Source organism: Rutilus rutilus, assembly GCF_951802725.1.
Source record: "Rutilus rutilus genome assembly, chromosome: 5".
NCBI classification, from domain to species: domain Eukaryota; kingdom Metazoa; phylum Chordata; class Actinopteri; order Cypriniformes; family Leuciscidae; genus Rutilus; species Rutilus rutilus.
This window is the reverse complement of record NC_140213.1, coordinates 35,442,269-35,465,641: the sequence shown is the minus strand read 5'-3', so window position 1 is coordinate 35,465,641 and position 23,373 is coordinate 35,442,269. Positions and strand designations below refer to the sequence as shown.

Below are 23,373 nucleotides of genomic sequence, written 5' to 3'. Positions count from 1 at the left end.
TGCCCCCCCTGGGGGAGTGTGATTTGTTGTTTAATGGGTTGTCGTTGTGGTGATGAATGGTCAGCTGGTCCAGATGCACATGTGTGTGAGTAGAGAAGAGATGTTTTGGTTTTGCACACTGGTGGACAGCAGCACTGCTGATAAATGACCCTGTTTGGGTCTCACCTGCATATGCGATCTTCAGGGAATATGGCCAGAGGGCTGTCTAAATTCTTCTGTGAAAATGGTTGCCTTGTAATGGCACCTGATGGTTTAGCAAAAACAGCCATATTATATGTCTGAAAAAGTCCTCTAGAACTGAGTTCATTGATTTTGTAAGCAAGGAGAATCCATGTAAAGCAAAAACAGAGCAGATAAGGGCCTGAGAATGAGAGAAAAGGACTGTATGCTTGAGGGGATATTTTCTGAAGATAAGAGGATGTGGGCTTATTCAGCTTCCGTTATATTGCCTTCCACTATAATTACCTGGGAATCTGGCTGTAGATGACGACTGCGTGTTCCTTTTAAGATCTGCCCTCTGTTTAGGTAACATGGAGATTACACAGATATTATACTTTTTTGCCTTTTTTATTTTGCTGTTCTTGCATGTATAAATTCTTATTAGGGGCCAAGCCCTGAAAGGCCGTAGCCCCTATTGTATCCGTTAGTTTTCTTATTATTATTTTTCCCGAATGGGAGTCAATGGCAGCCCTATCAACGGAACATAGGAAAATGATGAAATTTGGTACACTTCAACTTAGACACCTAACCCCTCCAAGACACCCTCCAGGGCCTACATGAGAGGCACCACTGGAGTGCGGTTCCTGAGATGACCATTGTCATGAGTGTTGACAGGAGGATCTGGTGGTTAATTACTTAGGCCTATGCATTGTCCATGTTACATTGTTTTGGGTTTAATTACAAGTTGCAAGGGAGGCCACACAGACACAAACATGAATACAGTGAGTTTATGATGAATCTTCTTTAGTATTGTAGCTTGTCACTTGCATGCATCTTTCGAGTTTGTGTTACTTTTTTATTTTGTTTGTGTGTGTGTGTGTGTGTGTGTGTGTGTGTGTGTGTGTGTTTATGTAAGTGAGACAGAGAAAGAGACAGAACACATTGGTCTGTGGATCATATCTGTCGTCTGGTTGTCCAGTGGAGATGTGTTAGTGGTTCCAGCTGTTCCTTTGAGATAAGAAGCTTCATTCACATTGACACAGACCTTATTCAAAGCCCTGTCCCATAACTCCAGCTCTCTGAAGATCTTTACGTAAGACAGCTTTTTTTGGGACTTGTTGTTTGTGTACATCAGGAGTTTGACATTTTAAGCACAAAAAAGGACAAATGTGTGTATAATCCAAAATGTATATTAGCATGTATTTTTATTACACATAGCCTAGGCTAGAGCATTGTTTTTACATTTCTGATTTGCATGCAGTGTGATATTATGTCAGATTGATGATTCATCTGGTTATGTCAATCTGTGGCCTAATTGAGATTAACTAGCATCCTTTCAGGTTACAGGGTCAAACTAACCTTTTAACCTTTATAGATGTTATCCGTTCTACATGGTGGAGTGTAGTAGAACACTAGCACGCTATAGTGCAACGCAACCTACCCATAATTAATCCATATATCTTTTATTTTAAAACATTTGAAAACTTTTTAGCTTTAATTGCTCAGTTTAATTCAAACACAAACAACAAAGACTTGTCCTATTCCATAAACATGCTTTTCCCAGGACGTAACATCTTAACTGTCATATGTCGTTTGTTGGTCATTATAAAGAATTACAGGCCATTTCTATTCACTCTTTGTAAGACCCTGCTAAAGTCTAGAGAAGATCCTATCATTGACATAAAAGACATAACAACAGAAACAAATGTGACGTAGGCTAATTCTAAATGGCAACCACAACATAATGCATGACATGTCAATAGTACATCTGCTCTGTCCCAGTCCCCAGAGTAAATAAAATATTCTCTGTCAATTAGCCAATAGCACTCCTATAGCTTTTCATTTTGTGTGTTATTTTTTTTTTTTTTAAGTAGGTAGGTGGGGGGAAAAATCGTTTAACTGACTGAATATAGTTCTTGGAGCGCTCCACCTAGTTTTTTTATTTCAGTGGCGGGTTGATTTGAGTACGAAATATTAGTTTCCATCTTGACAGCCTGTCATATAAAGCTGATGAACTTGTGCAAATCTTAGGTGTACTTCAAGTTTGAGTGCTATCTCAATTTTCCCATCGCACAAACTTCCCAGTGGCACCTCTGCACTACAATTAAAGGCCCTGGTTTCACATCGGCTACTATCTCCTGCCCTGAGGGGTTGAGACTCTCTCATTTTACCACTTATTACATCTTTGTTATTGTGAATTCTTCTCCCCCAGAGCTAACAAACGATGAAAGATATTCTAGTGCAACAGGCTTGGACTTGAATGTAAATGCTGTCCTTCTAGGGTTACTCTCTTTGGACTTCTTTGGTTGAAAAGATCTGTAGAGGTGATGGTTGTTTTTTCACTGGAAGGGGGGTTGTCGGGAATGGGATGTCTTTAAACACTGTTTAGATCTAGGATATAGTCTCAGAAGAGCACCAGTGGGTAATGTCTGCCATGTGGCCCTTTGGTATTTCAGTTGTATTGTTCCTCTGAAGTTCATGATGGGCCTCATTGTGTAATTTGTCTTTTAGGCACACATGTGTTGTCCTGCTGTCTTGTGGACAATTATATATCTCTTGTTTGTCTGGGTTTAGCCCTTTTGTTGTTTTGTATGCTAAAATGAACTCCAACCCAGGTGATGGGTACCCTTACGTACTTTTATTGACCCTTACAAAAGTATACAATAGTGTTTCCATTAAAAATATGGATTGTTGACGCATAACAAAATCGTTACTTTTTTTTGCAAGGGTGCATTAAATTGATCAAAAGTTATAGCAAAGACATTTATAATGTTACAAAAGATTTCAGTCTTAAATAATTGCTTTTCTTTTGAACTCATGGTTTCCACAAAAATATTCAGCAGCACAATTGATTTCAACATTGATAATAAGGAAATGCTACTTAAAGGATAATTCCGGTATTTAGCACTTTGAGTCTCTTTTCTGGTTTGTTTTGGATGAACTAGAGTGGTGGACACAGAAATTTTGACGATGGGTCCTGTCTTGACTTTTTGACTCGTTTAGAATCGCCTTTGACCGCTTCAGAGTGGCTGGCTACGGGCATGCACGAACATGTCCTTAAACAACCCTTAACGTTTGTTTTCAAAACTGTGCAACTCACTGAGTGGTTAGTGATGTTCGTTGATGTTCCAAAACAAGTAGCGTAGCGAAATACAGTTTCTGTCGTGTTTTATTTGCCATTTTGTAAAATCCCATTGATTTCTGTTGGAGGACTCATTGCTCGTTGATATTACTGCGCTTCAGACTCAAATATCGAGCGGAAGTTTATACGCGGTTGTGAGGTATCTGAAAAAATAGTTCCACTATAGCAAATTACACGGATTGAAATCATGCATTGCGCCGATATATTTGTTTTTAATCATCAACGAACACCACTAACCACTCGGTGAGTCGCACAGTTTTGAAAACGAACGTTAAGGGTTGTTTTAAGGACATGCCCATAGCCAACCACTCTGAAGCGGTCAAAGGCGATTCTAAACGAGTCAAAAAGTCGAGACAGGACCCATCGTCAAAATTTCTGTGTCCACCACTCTAGTTCATCATCCAAAACAAACCAGAAAAGAGACTCAAAGTGCTAAATACCGGAATTATCCTTTAAGCATTGATGAAATCAGCATGTTAGAATTATTTCTGAAGACACTAAAGACTAGAAAACGGTTATTTTAAATTGTAATATATTGAATAATATTCCTGTTTTTACTGCATTTTTGAGCAAATAAATGCAGCCTTGTTGAGCATAAGCGACTTCTTTTAAGAACATTAAAAAATCTTACCGACTCCAAACCTTTAGTTTTAGATAGAGTATAGCATGTTACACAGTATGTCAACTTAGAAGTATTTCACCATGAATAAACCATGAAAATGAACATTGTAATCAAACAGTTCTATATATAATTTAAAACTATCTCTAAAACGTGAAACTTTTTTTTTTTTTTTTTATTACAGATGAAAAAGAGAAAGCATCTAGCATAAAGCAAAGCACACAATTGCTCTTCATTAATTCACTTAGATGTACTTAGGCATAGATTACTTTAATCTATCAGTGTTTCTTGTACAATAGGATGCCTGCTCATTACATTAAATGCAAATGTCACAGCGGGGTCCAGTGGGAGCGCTCAGGGTGTTATGAAGATGGACCAGGTAATAAAATCTATAATAAGTGAGAGTCATGGCTTTTATAATAGAACAGTTTTGCTTTGACAAAACGTCCATTAGTTTGCCAGCATGGGGCATTTGACCTGTCCTACAAGCCTTGATGTGATTAGCGACAATTGGCCTTTTAGTAGTAAATGGCACATAGACAGATTAGGTTTAGTGATTGTCGGTGTTATTTATCACCTTTGTGGAGTTGCTAAAGACCAGGTTATGTAAAAGAGGTTGTATTGCGTTTTCAACCGAAGGAGACCCCTCGGATTTTTGTCAGTATATTTTGATGCCTTTAATGTTAATGAAACATAATAATTGTTGTTTAGTATAATTGTTTCAGAACTTTTTTACTTGCATTAGTTAGCCTAGTATTAGTTTCTTTTGTGGAATTGCAAATCTTCACAATTTTGATATCGTAGCAACCTTATTTTCAGCAAAATATAATTTATATACATTGCTATTGTAAAGAATTATTACTCACAAGATTTTAATCATTTCGCCAAAATAATTGTGATTATGATTTTTGCCATAATCGAGCAGCCCCAACATGTTGTGAGGTTCCATGGATTCCAGCTGTAAGACTGCGATGCTCCTGCCCGTCAGCTGTGCGCCCCCTCTGGTGTCAGTGTCAGGGCTGTCAGGCCGGGATGAGTCGCTCTGGCCTGAGTGGTCTCACTCTCTGTGGTCTCCTCTCAGTGGGCAGTCGCCCAGGAACCCACCGGGGACTGCTAATGTTCTCTGACGGAACAACCTCATGTTTACTGGGGAGTGAAGTATGACAGGTAAACGTACTGTCAGCTGACCCATTGGTCTGACCTTGTGACCTTTAAAAGCTGGAATACACTCCACAACATTTAAAATCTGAACAGATTCTTCTACTCTATCTATAAAATTAAAATAAAATAAAACATATACTGCGTTAGACTAAACTGGGAAGGTTCACAGCACTTATATATTGTTGTCCTATTGTTAACTGCTTCTATTGCTCTCCTCACTTGTAAGTCGCTTTGGATTAAAGCGTCTGCTAAATGATTAAATGTAAATGTACCATATAATTTATTGGCCAGTAGTAGAGTTTTTTTTATCGTAAAGGTCAGTGTTGGATAAATCTATCAGCAAATATCAGATATTTAATTATTCATGCTCATTTTTTAACATTTAGATTACCCTTTTTGTCATTAAACTCTCTCCTAAAGTTAATCTTTAAAAACACTAATAATATCCTAACGCTGTTAAGGGTAATCTTTAGCAAATTTCAAAACTGAAATCTACTCTCTTCCATCTTGTTTTGAAGATGTGAATCATCTAGTAATCATTGGCTACGCTTCGAAAAGTTTGCAAATGGTCAAAATGAAAAATTGCTTTACAACGCACAACTTGTACTGTATAGCTTGGCATTTCTCTTCAGGAATCATGTGAAAGGGCCTTTAGTTTAAGTGTCCGGCACTGTTTATGGTCTGTGGAGCCTGTCAATGGTGTTCAGTGTATTAATGGATGGGATATACCGCACATGTCGGCTGATGAGGGATGGAGTTATGCAGGTGTGTCCAGTTGTATGTAGAACATAAGCCCGTGCAGATGTGTTTAGAATGAACCATCCAGGTGTTTGTGTGTGGGATTGAACCGCCTCACGTGTGGTCCGTGAGGCCCCGTCAGGCTGCTCTAGCGGGCCCCCCAAGCTCTGAATGCAGTTTCTTGAATAGAGTCGTCACTTCAAACAATGCACTGCAGGGCATTTGGAGTCGCTGCCTCATTTTTACAACGATCATTGAAGTTCAGAAGATTCATTTGTCATTTTTGACGTGCACAATTCGTTTGATCTCCAGCTGTGAGATGGTATGAACCTTCTGAGGTAAACATGATGTAGTGTTTGTAATGCTTATTGACCTCTTAGATGTCGGGAAAAGCCCCATCTAATTACAGGAGAAGATCTGTCGGCATTCCACACGTTTCCAAGGGTCTTACTCCAAATGTGGCGTGTCCTGGCTGCTCCCTCCTAGTTTTTGCAAGGGAGAGGGAATGAAATGTGATCCTCGGTTCTCTTTTTCAGACTCTTCTCGCTGACATTTTCCAAACAAAGGAACAAAGTGAACCCAAGGAGCATAAAGTGTCATCTTGCAACATAGTGGTACTTTCTTCTAGAAAAAAAATGTGTGAGAGAGAAAGAGTAGTCCTTTTCCAGAATGAAACTGTAGTCTGAAAGTGTGTATTGAGTTTCTTGTGATGCTCTCCCCCTCCCCCGAGGGCAGTCGAAGCAGCTGGGACGGCTAGATATGAATCACTGAAAGAAGGGCCAGTCTTTGCTCACTGTAGTTGCACATTTATGCACCTGATGCAAGAGTTTTTCTCTCTCTTTGTTGATATTCAATCCTTTATAAAGGCATCTGGTTTGGCTAGCCTATATGTTGGCATTTGGCTACATTTTGAAATCAGGGTTATTATTGTTAATTAAAACACACTATTCAAATATTTATGTTAATAGAAATAAAGCTGAATTAAAATCAAACATAAATATTAGATGAAAATATTGCAATAAAATGATGATAATAGTATATAATTAAAACTAATATAACTATTGAAACTGGCTCGTCTTTCATGTTTCCAGCTCAAGCAGATATCAGACAGCTGAATAAACAACCTTTCCCTTTAAAATATAATTATAAATCTCACATTTCTACTGCTCCACGTCTTTATTTTGGTTGGGTTTGAATGATGACTCTCATGGGCCATCGTGATTATGCTCAGTGATTGATGTTTTACACATATCTGCCTGGAGTGGACCTGTCTGCTCTTGTTGGGAGGTTCTATAGAACTATACTACTGTCTTTATTTTTTTTGGGACTTTGTCTTACAGTGTCAATTTATTTCTCATTTTTAAACTTTCTCACTATTATCTGTTATTTTTTTTATTTTTTTTACTGTTAAAGGTGCAATAAGCGATTTCTGAAAATTTAAATCAACACCTAAACAAACAATTATGTGAATATTTGCTTGATGTTTGTTCTGTGTGTGTGCTGAAAAAAAAAAAAAAAATGTGTTTGTACATAGCCCTGGCTGTGTAAATAGGACAAAAACAAAGTGGATCAGTGGAGCGCCAATCAGCAATAGGGGGCATATAGCCTCATGAGGAGGACTGAGCAAGCGGAACATTTGTAGTAGAAAGAGAGATGGCTGAGATATTACTAAAGAGGAAAAGGTCAATTGGAAGAAGGGTTACGATTGAGTAAGTGGTTGAGACGTTAGAGAGCGGGAAGGCCTGAACGTTGTTTTTGTTTCACAGAACATGCTGTTGTCGTTGTTGAATCACAGTTGATTCATCCATATTTACGCGAGCTGTCTGACGCGCCAGCTGTTAGTGGTAGCCTGTGTTGCATAGCGTGTTAGGTTTTTTTTAGGGGCGGAGCTATTAAGGGAGGGGTATCGTGTTTCTCAGAAATTGCTTACTGCGCCTTTAAGGTGAAAACAGACTTCCAGAATTGTGCAGTTCCTTTTCATGCCGTAGTGAACAAAATTACACAGCTAAAGCTTTATATATGTTTAAAGTCAACATGAAATCAAAATGAACAGTTCTTTTTTTTTTTTTTTGGATTATAGTAGTATTTATTATAAATGATATGACATATGACAATGACATATGCCCTCGTAATCTTTAATGAAAGTAACTTCCCCTCCCTCTTGCAGTGAGACGTGTTTGCTTGGCGGGACAACCTGTCTGTCACTCACATGAGATCACAGCAATAGCAACAACGATCCAATCAATTTCTGCTCCAAACAAGTCCCACCCTACTTTTTTTTTTTATTATTGTTTGTAAAACCGTTTCATATCACAATAGGCTATTGTGATATGAAACGGCTTCACGAACAAGAAATAAAATGTAGGATGGGAATAGGGAAGAAAAGACTATTGCTTCTGCTTCATGCCGACTTTAAGTGGTTGTCTGTCCGTTCAAATTGTTTGAGTTTATGATCCAGTTTCACCCTAAATCTCACTGGATAATATATTGAGATTTTGAGATTTTCCTGGTTTAGGTTTCCCAAAATGTCTAAAAGAAATAACTGATCTGAGTTTGTCAATTATCATATTGGTTTATTTCTTATTTTATATATATTGTTTGCTATACTTGGCCCCATGTGTTAAGACATGGTGCCAAAACTAGATTAGACTCCCTACTAAACTCATTTATTTGTCTTGAATAAATAACCTTCTAATATTTATTCAGTCTTGGCTGACCACGTTGTTGAGAATTGTGATACTTTCTAAGTCGTTTTACTGGCAGATGTGCTTGGCCTCAGTCTAAAAAAGGAATCTCCAAACATTGAGTTAGTTTCCATGGACGTGCTATTGATATGTGTTAAATTTGAGGAGAGCAGAGTAAGTGGAGGAGCTTAAGGTCAGAGGAGTTCAGGCAGTAAGGTGTAATTTGGTCCTGTTGAAGGCCAGAACAGGAAGGAACTGCTTCTCAGTAGGTCAGTAGACCACAGTCTGACCAGACTGTGAAGGCATATGCAAAGACTGCCCTGGGGCCAGTCTTTCCTGTTTATGTGTGTGTTTGTGTATGCGGGCGTCCAGGCCATCTCAGGAAATGGTAATGAGCTAATAGCCGGACGCTGTCCTCTGAGGTTCAGAATTCCTGCTGGGTCTGAGGAAGACTTACAGTTAGATAAAACAACATGTGTGCAACCCATGTTCATGTTCTTGCCACCAACTGAAATGGCTTTAGAGAGTAGAGCCACATGTAGGGCTGGCTGGTTGGATTAATAGTTTAGATTTTTACTTGCCCATGCTTTCACTGGTCCCCTCACAAATAATCAAGCGTAGCGTTAGTTCTGGTAGGTCACGTTAGTCAAGCTCGCATCAGTTGACTCTCAGCTTATCCACATCTAGCTACCTATAGGATTACGCCGTCTATCACCGTATACATAAGCTCCTTCAGTATTATCAACAGCTATCGTGTTTCTCAGGAGCAAATTACCCACCTCCATCCCCAGCTCCTCCTCTCGCCCAGTCAGGATTTGGCATTCTGATTCCCCCTTGAATCAGAATAAATTCTCAAATTATGTTGTACTTTAAAATCTTGAATTAAATATATTTGACAACATTCATGGATGCGCAGGGAGTTCTCACCCAGAACGGAACCATACCGCCAATCCAAACTGTATGCTAATTGTCAATCATATTTGACGGTAGTGGTCCTGACCGAAATAGGATTATTGCCTCATGTTTTGCCTAACTTCTATTGTGAAATTGTTCTAAGTTTTTTTTATTTGCATTGTGAATGGCACGGTTCACAGGATGCCTTCTAGTTTCTGTAACAAGATGGCTTGTTAGTGGTTGAATGCGGACACACTGCTCTTTGAGCTGTCAAAAGTGATTAGACTTTCCTTGATGCACTGGAGATGGTAAAAATCAATCTGGCCATGGGTTATCAGCACTGGCGCAAGTCCGACTGACTGACGTCTCCCAGCTGTGCTGAACTGTATGAAAACAGGATATTCCCCCAGCCACTGCCCACCTGTCTACCTGTCTTCAAATAAACACTCACTATCTATTATGGGTATGAAAGGGGATGTTGTACCCATATAGAGGATTACTTACTAGCATGATTATTTATTGAGAACCTGGTCTTTCATGAGTTGAAGTGGTGACAGTGCACATTAGTGGTGTTCAGATAAGATAGATCGATAGCGAAGATAGGTCTTTTTAATTTGACATTTTTATAAAAACAGGCATAAAAACTGCATGTACAAGGATGTTGTTTACAGCAGCTTTAGATGCAGTGTACAGAAGCATGTCATACCGTGGGCATGACATGTCATCTCAATTACCCAAATACATAGTTTGGCACCTCACTTTGCTAATTGAGCAAACGTGACAGTCTGTAAAGTATTCCCCATGCCGAGTTGTTAAGCAGATGGCGGTTCTAGATAACCCAATGCATTAACACAAGTCTCCTGACAAATGTTGCTATTTCAGGTAGCGCTGATGAGATCGTCTGCATACAGGATTCTGGTACAGTATGTCCCACATAGCTTTTGGCACAGACTGTATGAGGAAAAAGTATGGCATGCTGCTGTTATTGGTATATGAAAATACTTAAGCTGTCATGATAGCATAAGATATTATGATGTTGCTCATTTAGTTGACAATTCCCATTACCGTAATGTAAAAAAATATAGTTTTTGCTACTGTGAATTTTTTCACAATTGTAAAATATTTATATTTCTTGTTAAACATTTAGCAAACGCGTGCCATTTTTTGCTACTAACAAATGTAAGGTGATTTCTAAAAAGTTTTTTTTTTTTTTTGCATGTTTTTTTACAAACTGAAAGACTTTTTGTGGTAATAAATAGTCCAAACAGTACTTCCATCTCTGTATTAAAGGATTAGTTCACTTCATAATTAAAATTTCCTTATAATTTATGTCATCCAAGATGTTCATGTCTTTCTTTCTTCAGTCAAAAAGAAATAAAAGGTTTTTGAAGAAAACATTCTTGGATTTTTCTCCATATAGTGGACTTTAATGGGGTACGACAGTTTGAAGGTCCAAATTGCAGTTTCAATACCGCTTCAAAGAGATCTACACTATCCCAGCCGAGGAATAAGGGTGTTATCTAGCGAAACGATCAGCCATTTTCAAAAAAAAAAAAGTTTAGTTTTTTAACCACAGATGCTCGTCTTGCACTAGCACTGCGCCACTCATTACGTAATGACGTCGAAAGGTCACGCGTGTTCCGGTTCAAAAAGGTAGGGAGGGTTAAAAAACCCCATCTAATTTTCGCCTCCAGCTTCAAAATCGTCCGACATCGTTGTTTTAACTTTTATTTTTTTTGTAAATGCCGTTTTTCTTTGCACGTTCACTTTCTAAACACTAGGTCGGTACTTCCGCTATATCACGCGTGACCTTTCAACGTGATTACGTATTGCGTGGCTCATTGCCGTGCTAGTGCAAGAGGAACAGTTGTGGTTAAAAAGTATATAAATGTTTATTTTTTTAGAAAATTAACTATCGTTTCACTAGATAACACCCTTATTCCTCGCCTGGGATCGTGTGGAGCCCTTTGAAGCTCCATTGAAACTGCAATTTGGACCTTCAAACCGTTGTACCCCATTGAAGTCCATATGGAGAAAAATCCTGTAATGTTTTCAACAAAAACCTTAATTTCTTTTCGACTGAAGAAAGAAAGAAATTAACATCTTGGATGACGTGGGGGTGAGTAAATTATCAGGAAATTTTAATTCTGAAATGAACTAATCCTTTAAATTCAATATGATGTCTACTGTTATGGGTCTTTGTAATTTCTTTCTTTTAACGTACAATGGAGGTCATAAAAGGTTCGAAAATGGTCGCAGTTATCTTTAAATGGGCCCAGGCCGTGTTGTTTGCTCACATACTTTTCCTGCGCTCGCAATCTCCGATAAACACTCATCCCAGCTATTAGCTATCTTAGTAACCCACCTGCGAGAGCCGAAATTGTTAAAGCTAACTGTAGAGACAGAGAGTGGAAGGCTAATTATCTTGGATTCCACCTTCAGGGTCTTGTTTGTGCAGTATCAGACGGCTCACAGGTGCTCACATCTATCTCTCTGTTTGAAGTGGATCACAGGGGCTTTGATCCGACACACGGTCTCACACATGCTTGAGCACACTGACTCCATGCAGATGTTTACCATACACATGACCTCACAGGGCCAGGAATTCTCTTTGTAATCGCAGAGGGTCACTCGATACTGGTGACGAAGGAAAGCTGAGCGCAGAAAGTTTTATATTGCTCTTGGAATCTCTTTGAATGTCGTTGAGGTAATGGTGTATTGTGGATTATGTAACGGATTTTTAATCAGCAGGATATTAGTGCAAAATATGACATGTCGGAATTTTTTTTTTTTTTATAGCCTAATTAAGTGGCCCATATGAGAAAATATTTGACTGCAGCAGGTCTCCAGTCAGAACAAAGTGTTCCAGACAGACAGGCGTGGAGTTTTTTTATTTATTTATTTTCCTAAAATCCAGGCATCTTGTGCTGCAATTCTTATTTTTTGGGTATATATTTATAGCCTGTTATTAAAAATCGTGCATTGGTTCCCTACGTTTTTAATTATTTAACTTTTTTAACTATTTTTTTAATCAACTATGAGAAGTTGTGCTACAGTTTTACCATCAAAACACCAAATTAGCAACAAAATTGCAACTTTGATCGGATTTTTAGACAATTAGTGTTTGAAATTACACTTATAGGCATTACTACAACGTTTCCATTAGTATGCATAGTCTTTTTGCATAGTCTTTTGATGGCTATGACAGTTTTTTTTTTTTTTTTTTTTTTGTGCAGGTTTATTACTGTAAAGCTGCTAATGCAATCTATTGTATAAAGTGCTAGGCTTAAATAAATTGGCGTGACATGACTTGACTGGAGTGCTGAATTGCAGAGCTGGTGCAAACATATCCACATCGCTATGATCAGAATCAGATGCTTTCTTAACTATTGCTTTCTCACATCTATCATTTGAGTTGTGTTTATTTTGTTGTTGAGAGGAAAGCGTGCAGCACATATGAAGCAATAAGGTACGAGAGGACGTGCTGTACTGTGAATAAGTGACGGCTGAAGGGCGTTGTTAGGCATGATGCGAATTGCCTACAATCCCTTCAGCCATGACTTATTCACAATACGGCACGCCTCGAGTAGCTTATTGCTTTTATAAAACGGTTACCACACAAGTATTAAAACCAAAATTTTTTCTTTTTTGAAGTTAATTCATAAGATGCGATCCATCCACTAAAAAAAATAGTTCCTGACAGTGACAGTAAATGTCATGAGAATACAGGCAGAGGCGGCCTTACCTATGTTTCACCCGTTTCAATTGAAACGGGCCCCGCCCTCCAAGGGGGCCCCCAACAGAACAGGAAAATCCCATTCATTTTCTCCCTAGGATATTTATTTTCAGACATAATGTCTAAAGTGGTCTCCAACACGTCGCTCGCGAGAGTAGCTCGTGGCCTGATTGGAGGTAGCTCGCCAAGGGCCGTTCACATATCGCGTCTTTTGCGCGCTCAAGTTCGTTATTTCAAATAATTGAAGCGATGCACTCATTTTTTCCAGGCGCGAGTCAATATGAAGGATGGGGGTGCACCCAAACTACGGGTGTTTTTTTTCTTCTCGGTAAATAAATCTTATAGCAGAGCTACAGCAAGCGTTCATCGGTAGTGGAAATCCATTAGCTATTAAAACTTCTCTGTCGTTGTGGAGAGCGCATGGTGCATAGCAACGACAGACGCCACAGGAAAATCGGACCGAATTTTACTATTAATAATAAAAGATAAGCTAATGTGCATAGTAAATGTCAGTATTTTGTCTTTTTTTTAATCATTCTTTTTATAAAAATGATTTAAAGGCTGAAATATGCGAGGTTTATCTTTTTATAAAAAGTTTTTTGTCAAAACTTTATTTGAACTTGTACATGATGTTAGTACTGTAGATAACATGTTGCAAGACACTCCTTTCAAATTTGGCCATCATTTTTAATGTTACTATTTTAATGTTTATGCAAACAAAAAGTGCATATTGATAAGTTTATTTGTTATTTGCTGGTTTTCGACATAAAACTTGGTGAATTGATTTTATTGTGTAGTATTAGTACTTTTTCAACAGGATTATGTGATAACCATGCTCATTTTGGTCACTATAATCATGAAATTACATTTTCATACCATTTCATCTCTAGTTATGATGCACTATAAAATCAACAATAATTATGTGTTTTTACAGTATAATATTTTTTTATATATATGTCAATTAAGGGTGACATATATAGGCCTACAATAACACGTTTAGGTCTAAAACAGTTAGCATAGTTGTTAATATGAGAGTTATGAGACATTATTTAATTGATTTAATTATTGCTTATAGCTCTTGGCCACTTTCATTTTTTAAAAAGTAGCTAAAAAAGGTTGGAGACCCCTAAACCATCCAAGTTAGACCACGAGCTACGAGGCTGTGAAACGAAAGTTTCTGCTCCTATAAAAGCCACAAAGTATAAAGATCAACCTTGTTATTTGCGTTCTTCTGGAGAAATACTACACTACCCATAATTCTAAGCAAAACACTGACGTCTCTGATTGGTCGAACTTGAGTCGCGCCGCGGTTACCATGGCGACGTTTACCGCCCCCGCGAATGGTGATCTGAAGTAAATAAATACCGGTAGTTTATGTGTTTATACCTATTTTTTACAGTCTATGGTTTATACTTTGCCTTTTTTCCGTAAGGTTAAAACGTTGTTTTTTTTGAGCAGGGAAATAATTTGAATAGGAAATGAAACGTGCATATGCCAGTGGTGCCTGTTCATGAAGCTGAAAGTGCGCGTAATAAAATAATGACGCAAACCAAAAAGAATCCTTGCTTTTTCTGCTCATGTTTACATTTTATGTGGGCAGGGCCCCATATTAGTTATTGAAACGGGCCCCCAGATGCTTAAGGCCGCCCCTGAATACAGAGTAACATGCCTCATTGTGTGGAGCTCAAATAAAAACAGAGAATTGGAACTGTTCTCGTCCACTCTGTCATTTATTATTTTCTCACACACATGCATCTGCTCATCTCTCTGCATGAGAAAACATCTGTTTTCCGTCTTTTAGTTAAAAACAGACAGATTTGTGGCACAGCATGAGTGTAAATTGATGGACATAAAGTACCATACCTGCAACAGAAAACTGTTAAATACAGTTATTTTCCGTGCACTTCGGAAACCATGGGCTTCCACACAATCACTCACACATCAAGGTATCTTCCATCGACTCTTTGACAGCAGGGAAGGGTGTGGCCTCAAAATTAATGGTGAATAACGCAACATAATGCCAGCAGGGGTCACTCATAATTATTAATTATAAACTTATAAATAATAAACAGTTCATTTTGCTAAAACACATAATACATGGAATTCTATTGATTGTTTATGTTGCTAAGGATGGTTGTTAAGGGTGTTGCAGTGATACACAGAAACGTTGGGTGAAGCACAGCTATTGACCAATCAGAACCAAGCACTTGAAGTAACCATTTTATAGTTACGTATTCATCTAAGCATCAACAGTCAGCGTGGATGGTGTCAGTGTGCACTTAAATTCAAATGTTTCCTGAGTATTTGATATTGGCATGGCTTATTTTGCAAACAAAATGACTCGTCAATCTCCTTAGTGCTTGCTTCCACTACACCGGGAGCTGCTGTATAAGTGAGCTGGGTTTGCTAATGTTAATGTTAGCGATGCACCCTTGTACTTCACGTTCAGTGATAATAACACTGCCATCTAGTGGTCGGGGTTTAAACAGAACACAAAGCCACTGCCACAAGTCTTGAATGTAAAAAATAAATAAAGCATAAATATTGATAGTGTTTTTGAGCATCGATACAGTATCATCAAACATAATATCATGATATTCACGTTTCTCTATATTTTCTTGCACCCTGTTCATGTTTAAACATGTTTTCTTTAATACAGTCAGACAGGCTATTGATACGATTATTTGGGGGCTCGCACGAGATACAATTACCATAATGTTGTTGAAATATTTGTGCTATTAGAGCATCTAGCTATTGTGTAACTTGTCAAAGTGGATATTGTGGTTCAGATCCCACATTTATGAAAAATACAATAAACATGTTGGGCCACTTGAGGGCTAAGAGAGGAAGTCTGAATGTATATTATGGTATGGAGCTACTGAACTTCCACAGTGGACTGCAAATTTAACAAGCTCCATTTCCAATGACAAGGGGGCAATCACATGAGGAAACCGGAGGTAATTTGGGCAACAAAAAAAAAAGCTTGTTAAATGAAGTGTAGTGCCTGCATGGCTGTACAAGCTGTACACACACTTTAGAGAGCCATTAAGTTAGTTTCTGGGACCGTTCCTCATTCCGGCTGTAATGAAATGCGGCACAAGGGCATTACCTGCTCCACTTGATGAGCCTGGATTATTGTAGCATTGCTGATACTGCACAATGAAACTACAGTAGCTCAGGGCAAATCTGAATGGTTTATTTATGGAAGATATATTGCTGGCCATTTTTACAATTTTAGTCTTACTTCGCTGAGCTGCTAGCAAGAGGTTTCCAAAGAACTTTTGAAGCATGCAATGAAACTGTGCCTTCACTCCATTCATGATTTCTGTTGAGAGACTCTTCCAACAAACAATGTTTGGTTGTGTTTGTTCAGAGATTCGAGCCCAACTGGTGGAACAGCAGAAATGTCTGGAGCAGCAGACAGACATGAGGGTCCAGCTCCTTCAGGACCTCCAGGACTTCTTCCGCAAGAAGTCCGAGATCGAGATGGAGTACTCGCGCAACCTGGAGAAGCTCGCCGAACGCTTCATGGCCAAGACCAGGAGCACCAAGGACCACCAGCAATATAAGTGAGTGTGTTGTATTACTGGCGATGACTTTGTGATTTGAATCTAGAAACTTTTGCTCTCATCCCAGATCTTTAACCACTGACCCTCAGCATCATTATTTCCAAAAATGCTATGAACATGCTATGTGTGCTATGTGCCATATTAACTTTTTTCAAATGATGTTATGCAAATGACGATGTCACTTATTTACATTAAGTGGAAATAGGAAGTAATCCTGCTTATCTTTTATTTTCTATTAATAAATGGCACTTCAAGGAATTGACATTAAGATGACGCTTTTACTTTCCCATCTGAAATGGATCCCTAAATTGTTTTATACTAGATTTGAGATATTTTTTATTATATATATATATATACAGTACAGGTCAAAAGTTTGGAAACATTACTATTTTTAATGTTTTTGAAAGAAGTTTCTTCTGCTCATCAAGCCTGCATTTATTTGATCAAAAATACAGAATTTTTTTTAAACATTGTGATATATTATTACCATTTAAAATAATTGGTTTTCAATTTATTATACTTTAAATTATCATTTATTTCTGTGATGCAAAGCTGAATTTTCAGGATCACTCCAGTCTATCACATGATCCTTTAGAAATCATTCTAATATGATGATTCATTATCAAAGTTGGAAACAGTTCTGCTGCTTAATATTTTTTCATAACCTGTGATGCTTTTTTAGGATACTTTGATGAATAAAAGGTAAAAAAAGAAGCAATTTTTTAAAAAATAGAAATCTTTTGTAACAACAATATACACTACTGGTCAGTAATTTGGGGTCAGTAATTTTTTTCTTTCTTTTTTTGAAATAAATCAACACTTTTATTCAGCAAGGATGTGTTAAATTGATAAAAAAAGTGATAGTAAAGAAGATTTATATTATTAGAAAATATTTTTTTATTTTGAATAAATGCAGTTCTTTTTAACCTTTTATTCATCAAATATATTAGGCAGCATACTGTGTATGTGTGTATATATATATATATATATATATATATATAAGTATGTATATATATATGAATAAGAAAACATAGGGAATAGAAAAGCAATGACTGTGGTTTGACTGTGTGGGCCTTCTTTCTGAACAGAAGGAAAAGAGATAATCAGTCACTGCTCTTGACTGAATAACTTTTTGTAGCTTTAATAAGGAGGATTAATACATTTAATTATACATTAAGGACTGTGCTGTGTTATTTTACATTTGATTACTTGATTACATTTCTATATATTTCCTAACTGAATATATTACTGTTAGACTTGAAAATCTTAAAGCACTGTTACATGTGCCAAAAACAACATTGCGACGTGCGATTCATTAGTTAATTAGGAAATAATCATTATAGACTCCTTGATATTGTAAATTTCACATCATTAGTAAAATATATACATCTCTCAATAAGCCTATAACGAGTCTTTATTTCTTAATCATTATTATTCCTTGTAACCTATCTTTTCCTGCTGATTTATTCTCAGTGTAGTGCAGTATTATTGAGACACTATGAAATATTGACAGGAACAAAGTCAAACCGTGATCATCATGGTCTTATTATGCCAGTTCAGTCACTGGCTGGAAAATAGTCTATGTCAACATCATGTTAGTACAGAAACCAAAAATATTTTTAAAACTCAAAATATGGAGTGTGTTTGCTTTTCATTTCTGTAAATAGACCAAATGCTGGTTTAATAGCCCTAAATGAGTCCAGCAGCTGTGTGCACAACTGGAGGCAATGGAGAATCTCGTCGTGGCACTTGTGGTTTATGTGGCCTGTTGGTTTGAGAGAAGTATAAGATACTTGACACAACTCACTACCATATTCTGAAACACAAGATGCCAAACTTGCCAGTTTTTAAATAGCCTACCTGACGGAGTATTAACAGATGCAGAAGTAAAGAAGGGTACTTATTACAGTGTGAGGTTATTGGTGAAGATCTGCATTTTTGCCTTTAAGAGATAAAAAACAACAACTATAAAGTCCTGATGTAAGGTTGGGGAGCCATTTCTAAAGCCGGTTTAGCTCAGATGTGTTTGTTGAATGAAATCAGCATGAGCTTTATTAACTGGGATATCCGCGCATCCCAGAGTTGTTAGAAAGAACATCTCATTTTAAAATCTTTTCGAGTCGGTTTAACAGGTCTTTTAGCTAAATTTGGACTCTTCTGTAACCACAGGGCTTCAGCAAAGAGGTCCACACCATTGCCGCTGTGTTTGTATCCCATTTTGTTCCGTAGTCCAGAGGTCTGGCCCGATGTCTGACCGATGGCGTCTGGATGAGGCCAGCTGAGCCAAAGTAGAGGGTGTGTTTTACCCTTTTGTTGAAGTTGGCCTGATATATGCAGTCAGCAGAATTCTGCAAAACCAGCGAGAGGGAAGATTATGTGACTGTTTGTCAAGAAACAGTTTACTGTACTGTTTGTTTATTGTAGTCACAGAATCAATCTTCTCACCAGCACTAGGAGCATCTCAGGTGACTCTCAGAGCAAAGTGTGATGGATCGGGCCTGAAAGTTGAATACCAGAGAGATGTGGTCACATTACCACGAATGGCTAGTGTATGTATGGATTTGGTTAGTTCCTAACCGAAAGTTTCCATTTTAGAGTCGTTTTTTTTTTTTTGTACAGAAAATTTGATTTATGACTTCTGTAGAGGATTGTGGGTCGATAAAAAGTAAAAACATAGAATTGACCACAGGATCTAATTTCGCTACAAAATTAAAGTGCTAGGGCGATAAATCGGCCATTTTAGGCCATTTTGCTTGACCAACACAAGCGGTAGCTCCCTTGTGTCATTTTTAATCTACTTGCAGCCTTGACAATACATTATGCACATTTTACACTAACTTATTCTGCAAGGATGCATTACATTTAATCAAACTTAACAAAGACTTTTACATCGTTGCGAAAAATTCTATTCCAAAAACATTCTGTTTGAACTTTCTATTCATCAAAGAATCCTAAAAAATCAGTTTCCACAAAAATATTAAGCGGCACAACATTGGTAATATAAATGTTACACTAAATCAGCATATTCGATTGATTTCTAAAGGATCATGTGACTGAAGCCTGGAGAAATGGCTGAAAATCCAGCTTTGCCATCACAGAAATAAATTACATTTTAAAATATATTAAAATAGAAAACATTTTATTCATGTTTTACTGTATTTTTGATCAAATAAATGCAGCCTCGTTGAACATGAACATACGAGACTTCTTTCAAAAACATTAAAAACATTACCCACGCCAAACCTTTAAACAATAGTGTGTTTCAATAATTCAATATTTTCGTGAATTCCCAGTAAATATTGAATGGAAACAATGTTTGATTTTCAGCTTATATGTCAATTCCTGTAATTTAACAGTTGTAGCCTATATTTCGGCTTTCACACCACTCACCCTCTAGTTATTGATGTCATGACCGCTCCAGGTTCTGTCCTCGCTTGTGCACATTTACAAGGCAGTGTATTTGTGAGCTGTGTGATTAAACTTCTCCCAGATGACACTGTCTTCGTGGCGACTAATCGACTGGTGCTTAGTATAGTGCACGTGTTTGTTGAGCTAACAGGCATCGCATACAGTTTGCCCAAGGAGGGGTGCAGGACTCAGGATAGGAGCTATTTAATTATATTTTGCAGATGCCTTTTAGCCAAATAGACTTTCCACAAGGACACGGTTTCTGTAGGAAACTTTGAGTGTAAGTGTTTTTTTAGGGTACAGTAGGTCTGAACCGTTTTCATATTGGTTACACGCCGAAAATGAAATGGAATGCACTTCATATAAAGTATTATGATGAAATGCTATGCCCCAGTAAGTTCGTTCTGGTTTTAGTTGTCTGCGTGATTGCACCTTCACTCACATTCATTTTGATGACCTTGCTGTTGGCTGCCAAACCCTCTAGTGAAGCGCTCTAGTTTGCTCTGGCATTTCGCAATCGATGAGCTGTCAATATAATGTTTGCGATCTGCAGGATGTTTACACCAGCACCGAATGAAGTTCCTCTGGCTACTGTGTTGATGTAGTTACTGGATCGCTTGTAGTTGTGGTGTATTTATGCCACTGGTGATGATCTGTTGGGTTATGATGATATCAGCAGATAAGGGCCACGTTCATTTTAGTGTAATTCATTGGGGAATTGCCACCAGTGTTGTTATATAGACTTGCTTACACCTGGGAACTGGCACATTGGTATCGCTTTCTCTTAGTAATGGCTTTTCAGTGGCAGTTTTTGACTTATCTTCATATCTTCATAATTGTCTTGTTTTTATTTATACATTGGATACATTGATTTCATCATTCATTATTATATCCTTCCGTAAATTTTGTTGTAAAAATGTTTTAAAAAAATACGTGAAATTTTTTTTTTAAATCTGCCCTTATTTACTCACTCACATTTTGTTTAAACCCTTAATGACTTTCTTTGGAATTAGCCTAAATAAATTAGGTATTTTAAAGAACACAAGAACTATATAAGAGAGCAAATCGTTCTTTTAAATCAGTTATTTTCTGTGAACTGGTTGATTCGGTTCTCAATTTGTTCAGTGATTCCAAATATATTAAGTATTATTTAAGTATTATTTATTTACTGTTATTGTATTTATTAATGTTTTGAAATCACATGTTTTAGTAATTTTGTTATGTTCTATTTCTATTTTGTGGTATTTTATATAGCTTTATTTTACTAAAACTAAAAATAATTTTAGTACTTAAACTTATTTTATTTCAGTTAGTTGCCTAGGCAAATCTTCCGATTTTCGTAACCTTTTTTTTAAAAGCATTTATTTTTAATTTTTTTATATTTATATATTTTTTTATTTCTGCTTTATTTCAATAAATGAAAATTAGCTAACAATAACAACATTGTTCAGTGTGAAGTGTCATGAAAAGTGTGAAGAAGTGTGAAAAAATACCAAATTTTTTGTTTCACAGAAGAAAATGTGAGTCATGGAGTGATAAGAGAGTAAGTAAATAATAACCGTTTTCACTTTTGGGTGAATTATTGTTTAAAAGTTTGTTTTGACACCACTTTTTTTTATTCCCGGTCCATTTGGGTAAAAATGGTTACAATTTTGTAGAAAGTGTTCTGTTCCCTCGAGATGATCTAGCCATATAGCTCTTTTGCCTTAATTTCTATACGATTTGTTTATTGGTCGTTTTCTCATCTCACCTTATTTTGAAGTTTTTGATCAAATTAAGCTCTGTGGAAGCACCAAGATGTGAGCTGTGCGGTGAACAGAGTAGTGGAGAGCTGTATAGCCCTTTAGAGGGCGAGGTGGTCGCTTTGAGGCCAGTTATTATTTAATCTTGTCTGAGCAGTAGAGCTGATTTACTGAAGCCTTTAATGTTGCAGCTGGCTCTCTGCTCTACTCAGCAGTAATGGCTGCTTTTGTATCAGCTCTGATTAGTCACGTCACGTGCTTTCCAAATGAACTCATCATGTCTTTTGATTACCCAGTGTGACTACTTCCTCCCCAGTTATCATCACTCCTATGCCCACCATGGCTGTGAGCTAATAGACTCTACGACTGATTCCTATAGTATATATATCATTTTTACTTATTTAAATAATTGTATGTATTTACTTACTTGTATATGTGAGCTCTAGAAAAAAGATATGTCATTTGCACATATTAAATATATAAATGTATATATGTTTTTTTTTTATGTGATTATTTATTTAACAAATGAATGTTAGCTCTCTTTCTCCCTTTTCGCTGCATTCTTCATTAAGACACATTTGGCTCAATATTTTTAATTCTATGATCTAGTATGGAGTAGGGCTGCCCCTTAAAAGACAACAAAAATAGGCTTTGTTGATCAAATTGTAATTAGTCGGCTAGTCGCAAAAAAAAAAAAACCTAAAAAAAAAAAAAACCCTGGGATCAGTCCGATGGACAGTTTAATACCACTGGTCCATGTGGTAATTATATCGGCCATGAAATCCAAACATCACTTTTCATTCATTGACATCAAACATGGCTTATCATTTGAAAAAAAAAAAATGTAGCTTTAACATTAGCCACTTTACATGGCCACTCGCTCAGTTAACCTAGATAAATGTGCGCTATTATTAGGTGCGCATATTCAATGTTCGTGCAGAGTGTGCACGCTAAATTACTGCACTTACTGCATGACATGTTTAACTGCATCCATACTGCGGAGATGAGAGTCAGCGTTAACATCTTTGCCTCCAACATTGACTCAGAAAACACTAGCATATTAATAAATTATTAAAATGTTCAGACAGTTTCCTTTCGTTTTTTTTCCCGACACATTCATAATCATTAATGTATATTTTAAAGGCTCATTATTATGGTCTAGTTTTTCTCTGTAATGTAGAACAATGTTAGCAATGTTACATATAATATTCTTTGTCAGCCCTGAAACTTCAACCATTTTCCGTTCATTAAATTTAAAGTTATTAAATGAATATTCCATTATTAGGGTTTGTGAGGTAGACCAAGTTTTCTCTTATCCTCCACTCTTGCCTGCCAGGAATGTATTAGCCTTGTTACTTTAATATTGTTGCCATTTTTCATGCATTTCAGTGCTCAAGAAGCATAAGCTATGCTTTTGCTACTTCATGAATCCGAATCATGTGTACACTTTCAGCTTTCTGACAACCCAGCTTGACTCGTACTGTACATACAGTCTGTTACTGTATGATTCTTTACACACAG

At 37.1% G+C, this 23,373-nt stretch overlaps 1 protein-coding gene across 6 annotated transcripts in view; it reads left to right on the top strand.

The window, feature by feature from the left end:
• The window catches only part of srgap1a (SLIT-ROBO Rho GTPase activating protein 1a), a 116,356-nt gene that overhangs the window by 21,647 nt on the left and 71,336 nt on the right, over window positions 1-23,373 (top strand). For all 6 annotated transcript variants that reach the window (XR_014627441.1, XM_084409374.1, XM_084409373.1 and 3 more), the window contains exon 2: window positions 16,507-16,702. Coding sequence is in view for 5 of the 6 variants with exons in the window: in XM_084409374.1 (XP_084265500.1) it covers window positions 16,507-16,702 (196 nt within the window). In the remaining variant the exon portion in view is untranslated. The remainder of the gene's footprint in view (window positions 1-16,506; window positions 16,703-23,373) is intronic.